The following is an 18,208-nucleotide window of genomic DNA, read 5'->3' on the forward strand; positions in this document are numbered from 1 at the left end:
ATATCGCTCTCAGTTCTAGAATATTTATCAGGAGGAGAGCCTCCTCCTGAGTCCACATAACCTGTGCTTTTAGGGAATTCCAGACTGCACCCCAGCCCAATAGGCTGGCGTCCGTCGTCACTATGACCCATGTTGGCCTGCGGAAACACATTCCCTGGGACAGATGATCCTGTGACAACCACCAAAGAAGAGAGTCTCTGGTCTCTTGATCCAGATTTATCTGAGGAGATAAATTTGCATAATCCCCATTCCACTGTTTGAGCATGCATAGTTGCAGTGGTCTGAGATGCAAGCGAGCAAATGGAACTATGTCCATTGCCGCTACCATTAGTCCGATTACCTCCATACACTGAGCCACTGACGGCCGAGGAATGGAAAGAAGAGCTCGGCAGGTGGTTAAAATCTTTGATTTTCTGACCTCCGTCAGAAAATTTTTCATGTCCACCGAATCTATCAGAGTTCCCAGGAATTTAACTCTTGTGAGAGGAATAAGTGAACTCTTTTTTATGTTCACTTTCCACCCGTGAGATCTGAGAAAAGCCAACACGATATCCGTATGTTACCAAAATATTGATTTTTATAAATTTACTGGAACAGATACAAGTAAACAATGAATTGTAATTGAATTAAATATTCATGGTTTACTTTGGCGTGAACAGAGTGCTCTAAGTCAAAACGCATGCGCTACATTCAAGTGCAAGCGAAAAATGATGGACCATTTACAATCACTAGCGATCTACAGAGAGTTGGGGAAAATTTGCACTATATTGCGCTTGCGTGTAACACACTCTTTGAAGTAAACTTGTCGAACGACAGGCTTAATGATTGGCTGATGCAGAAACTTGGACATTGTGCGACCGCGGGAAGGGGGGCTGGAGGGGGATCGCATCACATTTTTTTTACATTGACAAGTGTTAAGAAAAATCCAAGAAAAGGTTTTAAATATGTATACGATCATTTTTACAAAACCTGAACAACAAGAGTTTACCTTCACTTCAAGAGAAAGAAGTAAAAAAGACAGTAGGGTAAAAAGTGCAAACTAGAACTGCCGTCAACAAAGAACAAAAATGGTCCACATCCAAATTGTGTTACAATCTCTCTTTGGAAGATTTGGGATTCAGACAAAAGGACAGAACCACAATTTCCTGGTTAACATTTTCTGAAGAAACAAACTTGGGTAAAAAAAAATAATAGACAAGATACGTAAAACTACCATGTGTTAATGAAACACTAGATATGAAGGATTACAAGAGAGCTGAAAAACAAAATTTATGCTTACCTGATAAATTTCTCTCTTGTGGTGTATCCAGTCCACGGGTTCATCCATTACTTGTGGGATATTCTCCTTCCCAACAGGAAGTTGCAAGAGGACACCCACAGCAGAGCTGTCTATAGAGCTCCTCCCCTAACCCCCACCTCCAGTCATTCAACCGAAGACAAGTAAGAGAAAAGAGAAACTATAGGGTGCAGTGGTGACTGTAGTTTAAAAAATAAAAACACCTGCCTTAAAGTGACAGGGCGAGCCGTGGACTGGATACACCACAAGATAAATAAATTTATCAGGTAAGCATAAATTTTGTTTTCTCTTGTAAGGTGTATCCAATCCACGGGTTCATCCATTACTTGTGGGATACCAATATCAAAGCTTTAGGACACGGATGAAGGGAGGGACAAGGCAGGCACTTAAACGGAAGGCACCACTGCCTGTAAGACCTTTCTCACTAAAATAGCCCCCAAGGAAGCAAAAGTATCAAATTTGTAGAATTTAGAAAAAGTATGAAGCGAAGATCAAGTCGCCGCCTTACAAATCTGTTCAAGAGAGGCCTCATGTTTAAAAGCCCATGTGGAAGCTACCGCTCTAGTAGAATGAGCTGTAATTCTTTCAGGAGGCTGCTGGCCAGCTGTCTCATAAGCTAAACGGATTATGCTTCTCAGCCAAAAAGAAAGAGAAGTTGCCGAAGCCTTTTGGCCTCTCCTCTTTCCAGAGTAGACAACAAACAATGCAGAAGTTTGACGAAAATCCTTAGTAGCTTGCAAATAAAACTTTAAAGCACGAACCACGTCAAGATTGTGTAACAGACGTTCCTTCTTTGAAGAAGGATTAGGACACAGTGAGGGAACAACAAATTCCTGATTGATATTCCTATTAGATACTACCTTAGGAAGAAACCCAGGTTTGGTACGCAAAACTACCTTAACTGTATGGAAGAACAGATAAGGGGAATCACACTGCAAGGCAGATAACTCTGAAACTCTTCGAGCCGAAGAGATAGCTACTAAAAACTGAACTTTCCAAGATAAAAGCTTGATATCTATGGAATGCAAGGGTTCAAACGGAGCCCTTGAAGAACTTTAAGAACTAAATTTAAATTCCATGGCGGAGCAACAGGTTTAAACACAGGCCTGATTCTAACCAAAGCCTGACAAAACGCCTGAACGTCTGGAACATCAGCCAGACGCCTGTGCAAAAGAATAGACAGAGCAGAAACCTGTCCCTTTAAAGAACAAGCCGATAATCCCTTTCCCAATCCTTCTTGGAGAAAAGATAGTATCCTAGGAATCCTGACCTTACTCCACGAGTAACCCTTGGATTCACACCAATGAAGATATTTACACCATATCTTATGATAGATTTTCCTGGTGACATGCTTTCGAGCCTGAATCAAGGTATCAATGACCAACGCGGAGAAACCACTCATTGATAAAATCAAGCGTTCAATCTCCAAGCAGTCAGACGCAGAGAAATTAGATTTGGATGTTTGAATGGACCTTGGAGTAGAAGCTCCTGCCTCAGCGGCAGAGTCCATGGTGGAGAGGATGACATGTCCACCAGATCTGCATACCAAGTCCTGCGTGGCCACGCAGGCGCTATCAAAATCACCGAAGCTCTCTCCTGCTTGATCTTGGCAATCAGACGGGGGAGGAGAGGAAACGGTGGAAACACATAAGCCAGGCTGAAGGACCAGGGCACTGCTTAAGGCAAAGATAATGCCTAGATAAGCAGTCTGGAAACTTAACAGTGTCCCAGTTGACTGTGCATCAGAATGCAAGGGCAGCTCCTCTTAGTAGATTCCCAAAATCATCTGAAAAAATAGAAAGACATACAGAGGGCGACTCCTAGTGCAGATCAGTAAGCTAAGTGTGTACCCACCAGCTTAACCCTTCAGAGATATACTCACAAAGTATAAAGCACACTATAGTGCTAATGGAGCACGCTGGGTATATTGCAGTGGCCCAGCGCACATACCACTCCGGTGAAGGACAGTCCAAGATGTTAAAAAATGCTCAAAAAATGAAAAAAGGAGACTCCAGAAATATATTTAAAAAACACTTTATATAGTATATAACAGTGTACAATATAAAATCAGTAAAAATCGCTACGCGTTTCTCAGAGCTAACCACTCTGTTTCCACAGGCAAAGTAATACTGATCTAAAACTGAAGTCTCCTATTTAAACATCCTCAAATCATTTAAAACATTGGTCACACCCAATTTATCAATTACTTATGCAAATGTTGCTATGGTGACCTTCACAATACAAACTGACTTTTCTTAATACCAGTATAGGAATATATAGCACATTTTTTTGTACAGATCTCCTTTAAAACATTTAGCTAGTATCAAAACAGGTGTGTAGCAAATAATACAATGTATTTCATAAACATTTAAAAAGAATACATATACAATGTCCACAATAACATTTCAACAAAAAAACAAATGATCTCCTTTAAAACGTTTAGCTAGTATCAAAACAGGTGTGTAGCAGATAAAATATAATGTATTTCATAAACATTTAGAAAGAATACATATACAATGTCCACAATAACATTTCAACAAAAAAACAAATGCAAAACCTATATAGTTATTTCATAACTTATCAACAATCTCTCTTGGTGAATGTGGATTCACTGTTTTATTTTTTTTTTTTTGTGTTTGGTTTTTTTATTATGTCATATAGTTGATAGCTTCTTTATTTTCTGAAGATTTTTTACCTTTAACCCTAATGCAAGGCTTTATTTAGAAAGTGCCTAACTACTTTGTTTGTATCGTGTATGTGACTGTTAGCTTGTGGGGCGTGTATCATTACCCTATCCCACACTTACATATGTATGGGTAATGGCTGGTGGGCGTGAATCATTTATCGCCATTCTTCAAGTGAAATTCTTCAACTTTATTCCCAATATATTCTTACCTCTTTTAGCATAGATTCCTACAGTAAACGGTTTTTACGTTACCTAGGTCGCTGTGTTATGTTTATTGTGAGCTGGTATCATGGAGGACTCAGTTTTTTATGTTTGGGCTCGCTCTCTAATTTCCCAATGCTGTGTGTGTGGTGGGTGGCCCGTGGGCGTCTAGTCACAAACAATGGCGCATCACTATGTATGTGAGTGATGGCTTGTAGGCGTGTATCATCTAATGCCCGAAAAAATGAACTATCCCAAATCTATTTAAAATGCAAAAGTCTCCGTACCGTTTCCTCACTATAATCTCCCAAGCCTCCTCAAAGTGACAGCTATGATTTGTTGTTAGATTTATAGTTGCACGTCTATGATTTCACATACCCAGCAGCTGATCAGTGGACTACATTGCCGCTGGGATGTGTCAATATCACCTTATAGCTATATTTGAGGAAGCAACGACCAATCTATGTGGCCCTATGACACCACTTCTCATAAAAGGGGGCAGATCCTATCCTCACAGTACTCGGCAATTTTTTGCTAAGATGTGATGTTAAAAATTATGTTGATCTCATTGTCATTGTACTACGATCCACCAAGTGCATATACATATATGCCAAATTAGATGTAATTGTTATATATTTAATATATTCATATATAGTGGAGTAGTTATTGACCTATATTGTATTTATGCATCCAGCCCCATAAGAAATAAATTATATATACCCATGTCTTTAAATGTTTCTATGCCAGAGTATATGAATTAGTATACTTGTCTATATGAAAACCCATGTATGGAGATAAAAAGCGCTCTGTGTTTTATAGGTCATAAAATTGTTATTATTCGTGACTTAAATAAGTGACTAGTGTCAAATACTATAACTATATGTTGCTGTATAAAAGGTGTATAATATTGGTAAGGCCTATAAATACTCTATGTATTAATATCAAATGATATTGCTGAACCTGAGGAACTGATGATGATCTCTGTGAATCGGAATGTGGAGATAAGCATCCTTTAAGTCCACGGTAGTCATATATTGACCCTCCTGGATCATAGGGAGGATGGTTCGGATTGTCTCCATCTTGAAGGATGGGACCCTGAGAAATTTGTTTAGGATCTTGAGATCCAAGATAGGTCTGAAAGTTCCCTCTTTTTTGGGAACTATAAACAGGTTTGAATAGAAACCCAGCCCCTGTTCCTCCCTTGGAACTGGGTGGATCACTCCCATAACCAGTAGGTCTTGAACGCAACACAAGAATGCCTCTCTCTTTATCTGGTTTACATATAGTTGTGAGAGATGAAATCTCCCGTTTGGAGATGAACCTCTGAATTCCAGAAGATATCCCTGGGGAACAATCTCTAGTGCCCAGGGATCCTGGACGTCTCTTGCCCAAGCCTGGGTGAAGAGAGAAAGTCTGCCCCCGACTAGATCCGGTTCCGGATCAGGGGCTACTCCTTCATGCTGTCTTAGAGGCAGCAGCAAGTTTCGTGGCCTGCTGTTTTGCATTAGAGGAAGCTGAAGATGCGCCACTCTTGAAGTTTCGAAAGGAACGAAAATGATTCTGTTTGGCCCTTAATTTATTGGACCTATCCTGAGGAAGGGCGTGACCTTTTCCTCCGGTAATATGAGAGATGATCTCCTTCAGACCAGGCCCGAATAGGGTCTGTCCTTTGAAAGGGATGTTAAGAAGCTTAGACTTTGAAGTAACGTCTGCTGACCAGGACTTAAGCCATAGCGCCCTACGCGCCAGAATGGCAAAACCTGAATTCTTAGCCGTTAGCTTGGTTAAATGAAAAATGGCGTCAGAAATAAAGGAATTAGCTAACTTAAGAGCTTTAATCCCGTCTAATATATCATCTAACGGGGTCTCCACCTGTAGAGCCTCCTCAAGAGCCTCGAACCAAAAAGCCGCTGCAGCAGTAACTGGGGCAATGCATGCAAGAGGATGGAGAATAAAACCTTTATGTATACAAATTTTCTTAAGGAGACCCTCCAATTTTTTATCCATAGGATCTAGGAAAGCACAACTGTCCTCGACAGGGATAGTTGTACGCTTAGCTAGGGTAGAGACTGCTCCCTCCACCTTAGGGACCGAGTCCCGTATGTCGGCATCTATGGGAAACATCTTTTTAAAAGCAGGAGGGGGAGAGAACGGCACACCTGGTCTATCCCATTCCTTAGTAATAATTTCCGAAAACCTCTTAGGGACTGGAAAAACATCAGTGTAAACAGGCACTGCAAAGTATTTGTCCATCTTACACAATTTCTCTGGAACTACAATGGGTTCACAGTCATCCAGAGTCGCTAAAACCTCCCTAAGCAATAAGCGGAGGTGTTCAAGCTTAAATTTAAACGCTGTCATTTCAGAATCAGACTGAAGCAACGCCTTCCCTGAGTCTGAAATGTCACCCACAGATAGAAGCTCTCCTGCCTCAGCTTCTGAGTATTGTGAGGGTATATCGGACCCAGGTATTAAAGCTTCAGAAAGCTCTGCATTAGTTCTAGCCCCAGAGCTGTCTCGCTTTCCTTGTAACCCTGGCAGTTTGGACAATACCTCTGAGAGAGTAGCATTCATAACTGCCGCCATGTCCTGTAAGGTAAAAGAATTAGACGCGCTAGATGTACTTGGCGTCACTTGAGCGGGAGTTATAGGTTCTGACACATGGGGAGAGCTAGATGGCATAATCTCCCTTTTTTCAGTCAGAGAATCCTCTGGAGATAAATCTTTAAGCGCCATAATATGGTCTTTATAGTTTATAGAAATTTCAGTACATTTGGTACACATTCTAAGAGGGGGTTCCACAATGGCTTCCAAACATATTGAACAAGGAGTTTCCTTTATGTCAGACATGTTTAACAGACTAGTAATGAGACAAGCAAGCTTGGAAAACACTTTAATAAAGGTGAAACAGCAATTAAACAAAAACGTTACTGTGCCTTTAAGAGAAAAAAACTAGCACTTAAACTGCAAAACAGTGTAAAAATATAGTAAAGTCTCCAAAATTTTTACAGTGTGTGTAAGGAACTAAAGCAACATTGCACCCACTTGCAAATGGATGATTAACCCCTTAGCCCCTAAACCGGATTTAAAAAACGTCAACCACCGGTAAAAGACAGTTGAGCACCTTGCCACAGCTCTGCTGAGGCTCCTACCTGCCCTCAAATACGATTTAGAGAAGAAATAAACCCTTTATAATGGTCCTCAGATGCCAGAGGACTCCTCTAGGGAAGCTGGATCTCTCAGTCTGAAGGAAAACTGTGCATCTAGAGCGCGAAAATAGGCCCCTCCCACCATGTACTGGATGTCAGAGGGGCCTTAAGAAAATACTCCTAGGAGTATCTGACTAGCCATGTGGAAAACTAGGCCCCAAATAAAGACTCATCTCCCTCAGAGAAAAAACATCCTATTTATGAAACATGTAAACGTTTTGTCACTAAGTAATATGAGTATAAACATGAGTATTACCCTGTTTTGTAAGCATGATCCCAGTCGTTTTTAAAGGGATACTAACCCCAATTTTTTTATTTCATGATTCAGATAGAGCATGTAATTTTAAACAACTTTCTAATTTACTCCTATTATCAATTTTTCTTTGTTCTCATGTTATCTTGATTTGAAAAAGCAGTAATGAAAGGTTAGGAGCCAGCCCATTTTAGTTCAGCACCTGGGTAGAGCTTGCTGATTGGTTTGCTACATTTAGCCACAAATCAGCAACTGCTACCCAGGTGCTGAACAAAAAGTGGTCCAGCTCTAAAGCTTACAGTACTGCTTTTTCAAATCAAGATAGCATGAGAACAAAGAAAAATTGATAATAGGAGTAACTTAGAAAGTTTCTTAAAATCTCATGCTCTATCTGAATCATGAAAGAAAAAAAATTGAGTTTAGTGTCCCTTTAAATCACTGCATCTAGCTTACCTCAAATACACAAGGCTCTGTCAGCATTTTCTAGAACTTATTCATCTCTCTAGAAATAAAAAATACTGAACATACCTCAAAGCAGGTAATCTGCAGACCGTTCCCCCAACTGAAGTTTTCCCATACTCTTCAGTTATGCGTGAGAACAGCAATGGACCTTAGTTACAAACCGCTAAGATCATCAACCTCCAGGCAGATTCTTCTTCTAATTTCTGCCTGAGAGTAAAACAGTACAACGCCGGTACCGTTTAAAAATAACAAACTCTTGATTGAAGGTAACACTACACTAAGTCACCACATATCTCGATACTTCCTATCTTGTCGAGAGTTGCAAGAGAATGACTGGAGGTGGGGGTTAGGGGAGGAGCTATATAGACAGCTCTGCTGTGGGTGTCCTCTTGCAACTTCCTGTTGGGAAGGAGAATATCCCACATGTAATGGATGAACCCGTGGACTGGATACACCTTACAAGAGAAACAGAGACCTTTCTGACTGAAGAAATGGCTAATAGAAACAATACCTTCCAAGGTCTAATGCATGCATGGGTTCAAATTGTAATACATTTAAGACAAAATTATTATTCCATGGAGAAGTAATTAGAAAACTGGTCTGATCCTATCTAGAGCTTGAACTAAGGATTGGAATATCTGGAAGATGAGCAAATCTTCTATGTAGTAGGACAGAAAGACAAACCCTTGTCCAATCCATATTGGAGAATTTGTAAAATATGGTGAATTCATCAAGTAAATCTCTGATGTAGGCTCTAGTTGTAATGTTATTGGATTGAAAGTGAATGAAAGAGACTAACTTTAGAAAAGGCCAGCCTAAAGCTCCCTGAAAACACAGGTCTCCTCAGGAGGTAAGGTTACCAATCATACTCCCTGCTATCTCCGAGAACCCCAGACCACATCCCAGCCCAAAACGGCATCCCCAGAGAAACTGGGTTGGGGAAAGTTCAGCAAGAAATACACTGTCTGACCACAGGATCTAGGTGAATTATGAATTTAATTTAGTTGCTGCATTTGAATCAGTTTTAGGTCCTTAATCCCCTTTAGTGGTTTTCCTCTGAGCCATTATAGTTATGGGGTGTTGTGAGTGCATAGGCCTTCCTTTGCATGAGTGAGGGAATATGCAGGCCTTGATGGCTTATATTATTAACAAGTGTTCTAGATCTAGATTTTTTATCCTGGGGTAAAAAGGCTCCTTTCCACTTGTAGCAGTGGAAGCAATGGAATCCAAATCAGGATCAAACAGAATCTAACATGGAAAGATAAAGACAATTGTCTGCAATCCATGATTTCAGCCATAGAGCCAGTCTAGTGAGAACTGCAAGAACCATATTCTTGGCATTAATGCAAATGATTTCAATTACCACATCACAAACGAGATTACCAAGCTTAATAACTTCTAAAGAAGATTCAACGTACACAAATTAAATAGGGAATCACACCAGAGAGAAGCTGCACCTGCAACACAAGTGATACCCACAGCTAGTTGAAATAATAAAGCCCCTGAAGGAAGGTCTTCCTGAGGTAGCTTTCCAACTTCATGTCCATTGGACCTCTGAAGTTAGTGCTATCCCTCTAAAGGGATTGGGATTCTTTTAGCTAAAGCTCTAGATTAGTGGAAGGAACTAGAAACCCTCCTTTAAACTTCGGTGAAGGAATAAACAGAACCCTTGCTTTGTCCCATTCCTTAGAAATAATTTCTAAAACCGCTGCAGGGACAGAAAAATCTACAGTCTTAGATATAGGTTTGAAAATAATGTCCAATTGTTGAAAAGCCTAATCTTAAACAGATTTAGGATCCTAAAAAACCTACTTCAGTAAAGCACGAATATACTCAACTTTAAATGTCAAAAGATGCCTCCTCAGATTACTGGTCTGAATTGGATAACGAATCATCAAACAAAAACTCTGCTTCTGAAGAGGAGATAGAGGCATCAGAAACAGATATCTGACCTGAATTGGCAGCAGCAGAGACAAAAGAATCATCACCTCCAGCAGAAGAGTAAGAGGAAATACGTATGTGCTTACATTTGAAGGCAGCATAGCAGTAGTACCTCAATAATAGTAGACTTTAAGTAATCTTTAAATCCTGGGGTAAAATCAGTTGCACCATCCAAAGTAGTATTGAGAAGATATCCGAGACTGTAAAACAAAATTTAAGCAAGTACTGCAAAGTTGAGCAGGAGCACAGATCATAACCAAATTTGTTTGTTGGAAAAATAAAATCTGTTAATCTACCCTCTAAAGGGTCAAGTCCAGCAGGGACAGTTCTACTTGTAACCCACCTGTAATAAATAAAGGTGTACTGTAACAACGTTAGGCAATAGATATGTTTAAAGTTTTGAGAAATGTTTTGAAGCACAGCATTAAAAATATAACAAATATATAAGTAACACTTTTAGTAACAATTAAAATGTGTACTGTAAATACTTTAGGCAACACATATACGTTTGCATATAATTTTGATAAACAATCCCAGAAATATCAGTGTAAGTCTAGAAAATACACCCAAAATAAAACATAAAGGTGTCCCCCTGCTCCTTGTATAGGGATCTTACCCTGTGGACTGTGTGAGATATGCAGGTACTTACCCAGACAATGCCTACTTCCCTGATTTTACCCTGATGTAGTATGAGGATTCAGTAGAGAAGCCCATTAAGTTCTGTACTAGACAGTAGTGAATAAACTGAGGGAGCACATCTAGATGGCCAGACAGGAGCAGGCTAAAGGACCAGTCACAGCAACAACTGTGGCAGGCTTGTGACAATGACTACCACAGAAGAATTACATTGCACAACCCGTACTCTCCTATTCCCCTATCTTCCATGTTTCATTTTAAGAGGGGAATGTGGGATCAGTATTCCTTAAATTCTTAAATAAAATCCTGTGCACCAATATCTTTACCTGCTCCTAACGAGGCAAAGAAAGACTGGGAGGTAAATGGAAGTAGGAGGGATATTAAAGCTCTTGGTGTACGATGTCTTTGCCTCCTCCTGGTGGCCAGGTGATGAATTCAAAACATTATGGAATCATGGTCTCTCACCACCTTAGAAAGAAATGCACTGTGTCAGCCAACAATATTTGTCTATAGTTAAGTTAATTTAATTTGTAGTTGTATAAAAAGACTGCACATTTTGATAATGAAAGTATTTTATTGTTTCGAACTCCATGCTCCATCTGAATCATGAAAGTATGTTTGAATTTAGTGTACATTTGATTCTGTGTACATATATTCGCAGAGGAACAATGATATTAAAGGGACAGTCAACACCAGAATTTTTGTTTTTTAAAAAGATAGATAATTCCTTTATTACCCATTCCCCAGTTTTGCATAACTAACACTGTTATAGAAATACACTTTTTACCTCTGTGATTACCTTGTATCTAAGCCTCTGCAAACTGCCCCCCTTATTTTAGTTATTTTGTCAGACTTGCATTTTAGCCAATCAGTGCTCACTCCAAGGTAACTTCACGTGCATGAGCTCAATGTTATCTATACCAAACACATAAACTAATGCCCTCTAGTGGTAAAAATGCATTCAGATTAGAGGTAGTCTTCAAGGTCAAAGAAATTAGCATATGAACCTCCTAGGTTTAGTTTTCAACTAAGAATGCCAAGAGAACAATGCAAAATTGGTGATAAAAGTAAATTGGAAAGTTGTTTAAAATTACATTCTCTTTTTAAATCATGAAAAAAAATTGGGACTTGACTGTCCCTTTAAGGTATTTTTCAGTTATGTATATTTATTTTATAACATTTTTGCTGTTAAGAAGAGGCATGCTATCTGCGGACTCCAGTTTACAGTTTGCTGATCTACAAAACCAAAAAAAATCTATTTTAGAAAATATAATCTTATAGAAGCAACTTGGAGAGCATAACATTGTGAATGGATTGATTAAATTAATTAAAAAAAAAAAAAAAATAGTGTGCAGCTGTACAGTGGGTATTAAAAAGAATCACCCCCCTTGAAAATAATCAAATTTTGTTGCTTTGCAGCCTGAAATAAACACAGACACATTTTTTGTTTATTAAGTTGTATTTACTTAGCCCAACTTATACAGTATCTTTCACTTGGATGTTATAACACCAACATGTCAGGCAAAAATAAAGACAATTCAAAAACAGAATCACTGAGTTGGAAAAAGGATCACCCCATCCTACAATTACTTGTAAACTCAATCAGGTGTAGCTAATTACCTTCTCAACGGCACACACAAAGACATTTGACCTTCAACTGTGATCAGCTGTGGGCATATTGATTAGCTCAACATGAAAATATCTTTCCTGGAGCATCTCAGTCCCTGGTAGTGCATCTAAAGCAAACACCATCAACTATGGGTGGCAAGGCACTGTCAAAAGATCTCCGGGATAAAGTTGTGGACAGGCACAAGTCAGGAGATGTATACAAGAAAATATCAAAGGCTTTATCATTGCCTAGAAACACAATGAAGTCTATTTTTAAGAAGCAGAAGGTATTTGGTACAACACAGACCCAGTCTGGATCAGGACGTTGCACCAAACTGGATGCTGCAAGAGCCAGGAGGAAACTGGTCAGACAGGCTACCAAGAGGCCCACAGCAACTCTGAAGCAATTGCAAGAATTTATGAAAAAGAATGATTATTGTGTGCATGTGACAACAATATCACACATTCTCCACAAATGTTGCTTGTATGGGAGGGTTGCAAGAAAAAAGCCACTCCTCAAGACAGGCCACATGCAGTCAAGACTGAGCTTTGCCATAACACACCTAGTAGATTCTGAGGCCACATGGAAAAAGGTGTCATGGTTAGATGAGACTAAAATTCAATTATTTGGCCTCAACACCAAACGATATGTCTGGAGGAAATCCAATAAAGGTGTCACGTTTCTTCTTAATGGTGTATATACCTTTAAGTGCTTCCATATATATATTGCTATAATCCCCTACTCAACTTGCCAATTATTGTTTAGCTGTGTAGCTTAGCTGCTTGTCTGAACAAGCTGTTCCTGAAAAGAACTTTGGCTCCAACTTTTCAACCCCCGATAATCATTCTATCCTAGAGCTCTGCTGAGTTCACTACGACTTATCCACCATCCTGTTATTTGGGGTTCTCTACTAAAAGCCTTCTAAGGATTATAGAAATAGAGGAAAGAAACAATCCCTGCTGCAACGCTGCAGCGCCATTCTCACTGAGAACTAACTACGATTCTGCTCTTACCCTTGTATACTCTGAACTCTTTCACTCTCAATACAAATCCACTGTTGCCAGACAACATTTGTATCACATTACAATATTTGTCAGTTACGTACTATATTCTCAAATCCCCGAAGCCGGGCAGGACCACCCCAGAGCTTACGTCAGTCCTGACACAAAAGAATACAGCTGCTCCATCCTCCGGGTGTTACCGCCCACCATACCACGCAACTCTCCGTATCTCTGCAGTGTAGCTAGACGTCTACGCCCACTCTGCTACGTCATTATCAGATTGTTACACTGACTCATTCACCTCAGGCTACTGTGTATCGTCTTACTTCTGTCACACATAACGGAGGTTGGAACAATCAGACCACCACTACTACCACTGTTATTCTGCTATACAAGAGACTCAGTTATCCCCTGTTAGCATCTACCCAGACTAACGTGGTTCATAGATACTTCCTCAAAGAGAACTGTAACATCATTAACTATTTACAGGTTGATACATAGCACTCTCTCCTGTAACATACAAATCAGTAGAACACTGATATTTGTTCTCTCTATCCTACATCTCTTCTTTCTGCCGTACAGTACTCTCTGCATTTGTGATCCAGAAAACCTACTTTACAATTAGTAAGAAAACTTGCTACCTGACAAAAGCTCACCATCCAAATAACAGCATATCTACAATAAAGCATGGAGGTGGTAATATCCTGTTATGGGGGCGATTCTCTGCAGCAGGCACTATAGCAGGAAGGAATAATGGATGGGGAAAAATACAGTCAAATTCTTGAGGAAAATCTGCTGTCCTCTGCCAGGTAGTTGTCAATGGGAAGAAGGTTTACAATGACCCAAAGCACACAGCAAAATGACCACACAGTGGTTGAAGGAGAAAAAGGTGAATTTCCTTGCATGGCCTAGTCAGAGCCCAGACTTAAACCCCATTGAATATCTGTGTCATGACTGCAGTCCACAAACTGTCACCAGTAAAGAAGTGTGGGCAAATATAGAGAGACATATCCCAACAGACTGAAGGCTGTAATTAAAGCAAAAGGTGGTTCAACAAAATACTGACACAAGGGGTGATCCTTTTTCCAACTCAGTGATTCTGTTTGTGAATGGTCTATTTTTGCCTGACATTTTAGTGTTATATCCTTTACTTGGATGTTATAAGTTGCACAGAGTAAATACAATAGGATAAACAAAAACTGTGTCTGTCTTTATTTCAGGCTGCAAAGCAACAAAATGCAATTAATTTCAATACCCACTATATATTGATGGCTGCAATGTTTACACTATTAAAACAAATCCTTATTTCAGGATGAATAACCTTTGGACTATAATGTATCTTTTGATAGATTTTTTTTTCCTCGTAAAGCATTTAAATTGGGAAAAAAAAAAGTTTTTCCCTTCACATAATTGTATCCACAATGGAGTAATTGGATGCTCCTTCCATAATCTCATGTAATTCCTTTAATACTTAGCAAGATCTATGACTTGAAGATTTCTTACTGGTTTTGCAGGATTCTGATTCCACAAGTGCAAAGCTCCATGAAAGGCGTGAGCAAGAATCATAGAATTATCAGGACTGAACTGACAGCCAAAAAATCCCAGAGTGTTTCCTCCAACCTCTCCAACACGAACCTTTGGTTTAAGGAGGAAGAAAAAAAATGATAGATTAAGTTAGAAATGATAGATCAAGATTTATAAATTTATTTTTTTTAAACTTTAAAGGAAAAAAAATTAAAGCAGGATTAAATCTTACACTGGAATCCGATGTTATGTTTAAAGTTACATAAAATAAATCAGTAATCCTGACTTGATTAATAAAAATAAAGTATTCTATGGCTGAATACAAACTTTACTAAGTTTATTTAAAAAAAACACCACAAGGAAATGCAAGTTGTGTTAACAAAAATAAAGAATGTAAGACATCTGAAAATGAAGCAGCAATTATACGTTATTATAAAATAGTTAAACACAAACTGGTAAAACTGAACATTACAGATAAGCATAATGGAAATATAGTATACTACACTCAAACATGAGTTTGTGTTTACTGTTAAATACCTTTGTTTATGTTCTGAGTAAAAGCACATGAACATGTAGAAGAAGATGCCTCTAAATTGAGGTAATATCAAGCCAGCTACTTGAACAGAAGGATGAAAATACAAAAAAACTTGCTAAAAGAGGATGCAACCTTATGGTCCAATGGGTACAATCCACAAAAGGAACAATGAGGCAGACTGTCAAAATATGAGATCAGAGCATCTACCAAGGTGTTTATGATGACTAAACAAAATTTTGAAATAGGTCCCGTCCGTTTAAATTTACCCTATGTACTATCATCATTCCGAAAGAAAATAATTTATCAGGTAAGCATAAATTATGTTTTCTTTCACAAAATGATGATAGTCCATAGGGCTCCATAACATGTGGGATTAATACCCAAGCAGATAATCCATGTTACAGAAAGGGTGGGACAATTTTCTGGCAGTTTCTTATATGTCAGACTCTGCGGCATGAAGAACTTTCCTGCCAAAAGCTGATTGCAAAGCAGCAAAAACATCAAAGCGGTAACATTTTGAAAAGATACGCAGAGAAGACCATGTTGCAGCTTTGCAAATCTGCTCCAAAAATGCATCATGTTTGAAAGTTCAGGAAGTGACTCTCCCATCACCAGCTGTTATATGCTTAGGAGGTGACTCTCCCATCACCAAGTAACCCTTGAAAATTACATGTTTGAGCCACGAGGCCAAAGCGACAGTAGTAGCATTTTGCCCTTTACAGGTCCCAGAGTAGTGAACAAGCTGGAAGATTGTCTAAATTCCTTAGTAGCTTGAACAGAACTTCAAGATTGTGTAAGTGATTCCTTAGAATTAGCAGGGTCTGAACACAAAGGAGAAACAACAATTTCCTGATTGACATTTTCTGAAGAAACCTCAGGAAGAAAAACATTATTAGTAAGAAGTACAGCTTTATTTTTTCAAAAAACTAAAAAATGGAGAATCACAGGACAAAACTGATAACTCGGAAACTCTCCTAACTGAGGAGATTGTGAACAAGAAAAGCACTTTCCAATATAAAAGAACTAGATTCAAATTCCAGGACGAAGAAATAGGTCTCACAACTAGTCTAATTCTTACTAGTGCCAGAACAAAAGTCGGATTATCAGGAAGCTTAACAAACTCTCTATGAAAGAGAACAGATAAAGCAGAGATTTCACCTTTTTGGGAGCTAGCAGAAAAACCCTCTGGACGAGCACCATTCAAAATATGTCCTCCAGATTCTGTGCTAAATTCTTTGTGTCACAGATTTTCTGGCTTGAATCAGAGTGTCAATAACTGAATCAGAGAAACCTCTGTTTTAAAATTAGGTGTTCAACCTCCACACCGTTAAATATTTGAGATCCCGATTAAAGAGAGATACTTGAGACAACAGATCTTGCCTAGAGGAAGAAGACATGGAGGAAATGAGGACATCTGCACTAGATCCACATAACATGTTCTGTGGGGCCAGGTTAGAGCAATTAAGATTACCGAAGCTGACTCCTGTTTGATTAGAGCAATTACTCTTGGAAAAAAAACAAACGTAGGAAACAGACACGGCAGATGAAAATTCCATGGAAATACCAAGGCGTCTATAATTTGAGCCTTTGAATCTCTTGATCTTGTTATTTTAATAATAGGCCATCAGATCTATGTCTGGTAGACCCCATTTTATCACTAACTGATCGAAGATGGAGAAACCACTCTCCTGGTATGTTAACTGTTGATAGGAAGCATCGATTCCTCTTTGCCCAAGACCGAATCTGATACACTTCCTGCATAGCCAGTGGACTGCGGGTACCCTCTTGGTGATTTATGTAGGCACCTGCTGTGATGTTGTATGACTGGAAATGGTTGAACCTTTCCTCTTTTAAAGAGGAGCCAGGACTGAAGAGCCTGAAAAAACCCTCAGAGTTCCAGAATGTTTATAACCTCGCCTCCAGAGGGGACCAACCTCCTTGCACTCTTTGAGAATTCCAGACCACGCCACATTCTAAAAAGACAGGCGTCTCACCACAAAAGCCCATGATGGGTGAAGGAAAGAAGTGTCAAAGAAGAACCTTGTATCTACCAAGAGAGATAGTTTGATGGACAAATCCAGAACAATCTGCTGTACAAATTGCAGATAATCATTTGACCACTGATTGATTATAGATAATTGAAGGGGTTGCAAGTGGAGGTGGGCAAAAAGAAAAGCGTTCGAAGCCGCAACCATAGGACCCACTACCTCCATGCATTGAACTATTGATGGAAATGAAGCATGTTGCAGGGAAAGACACGCCTTCGGAAGTTTGATTCCGAGTGAGTCCATCAGAAATAGATGCATCATGACAAAATCTATGATGACTCCTAGAAAAGACACCCTTGTAGCAAGAGTTAATCAACTCTTTGGAACATTGATTCTCCATCCGTGGTTTTGAAGAAAAGAAAGTAGCCTTTGAGTATGGGCAATAGCAAGAGGCTAGGAAAGGGCCTGTACTAGGATATTGTCCAGATAAGGGGCAATTGAGATCCCCTAAGCTCTGATCACCCCCCAACAATGCTCCTTATCCCCTTTGCGACAATGTGAGGAGCTGTAGCCAAACAAAATGATAGGCAACAAATTTAAAAATTTTGTCTAGGAATGCAAACCTTAGGAATTGATGATGGTCCTTGTGGATATGGATGAGCAGGCTTGCATCTTTTAGGTCTATAGTAGACATGAATTACCCTGTTGGATTAAGGGTAAAATTGTTTAGAGTTTTCAAAACTAAAATAGGTCTGAAAGTCCCTTCCTTCTTTAAGAATGATGAACAGATTGGAGTAAAATCCTTGACCCTGTTGAGACACAGGTACTGTGATAATTACTTCCATATCCTCTAAATCCTGAATACA

At 39.2% G+C, this 18,208-nt stretch overlaps 1 protein-coding gene across 1 annotated transcript in view; it reads right to left on the reverse strand.

Annotated features, from left to right (window-relative positions):
- ELP2 (elongator acetyltransferase complex subunit 2) overlaps positions 1-18,208 on the reverse strand; it is a gene marked incomplete in the record, with an annotated part of 749,242 nt that overhangs the window by 368,331 nt on the left and 362,703 nt on the right. Inside the window, 1 exon segment of the mRNA XM_053714582.1 lies at positions 14,799-14,930. Coding sequence (XP_053570557.1) covers positions 14,799-14,930 — 132 coding nt within the window.

Source organism: Bombina bombina, chromosome 5 (genome assembly GCF_027579735.1).
Source record: "Bombina bombina isolate aBomBom1 chromosome 5, aBomBom1.pri, whole genome shotgun sequence".
NCBI classification, from domain to species: domain Eukaryota; kingdom Metazoa; phylum Chordata; class Amphibia; order Anura; family Bombinatoridae; genus Bombina; species Bombina bombina.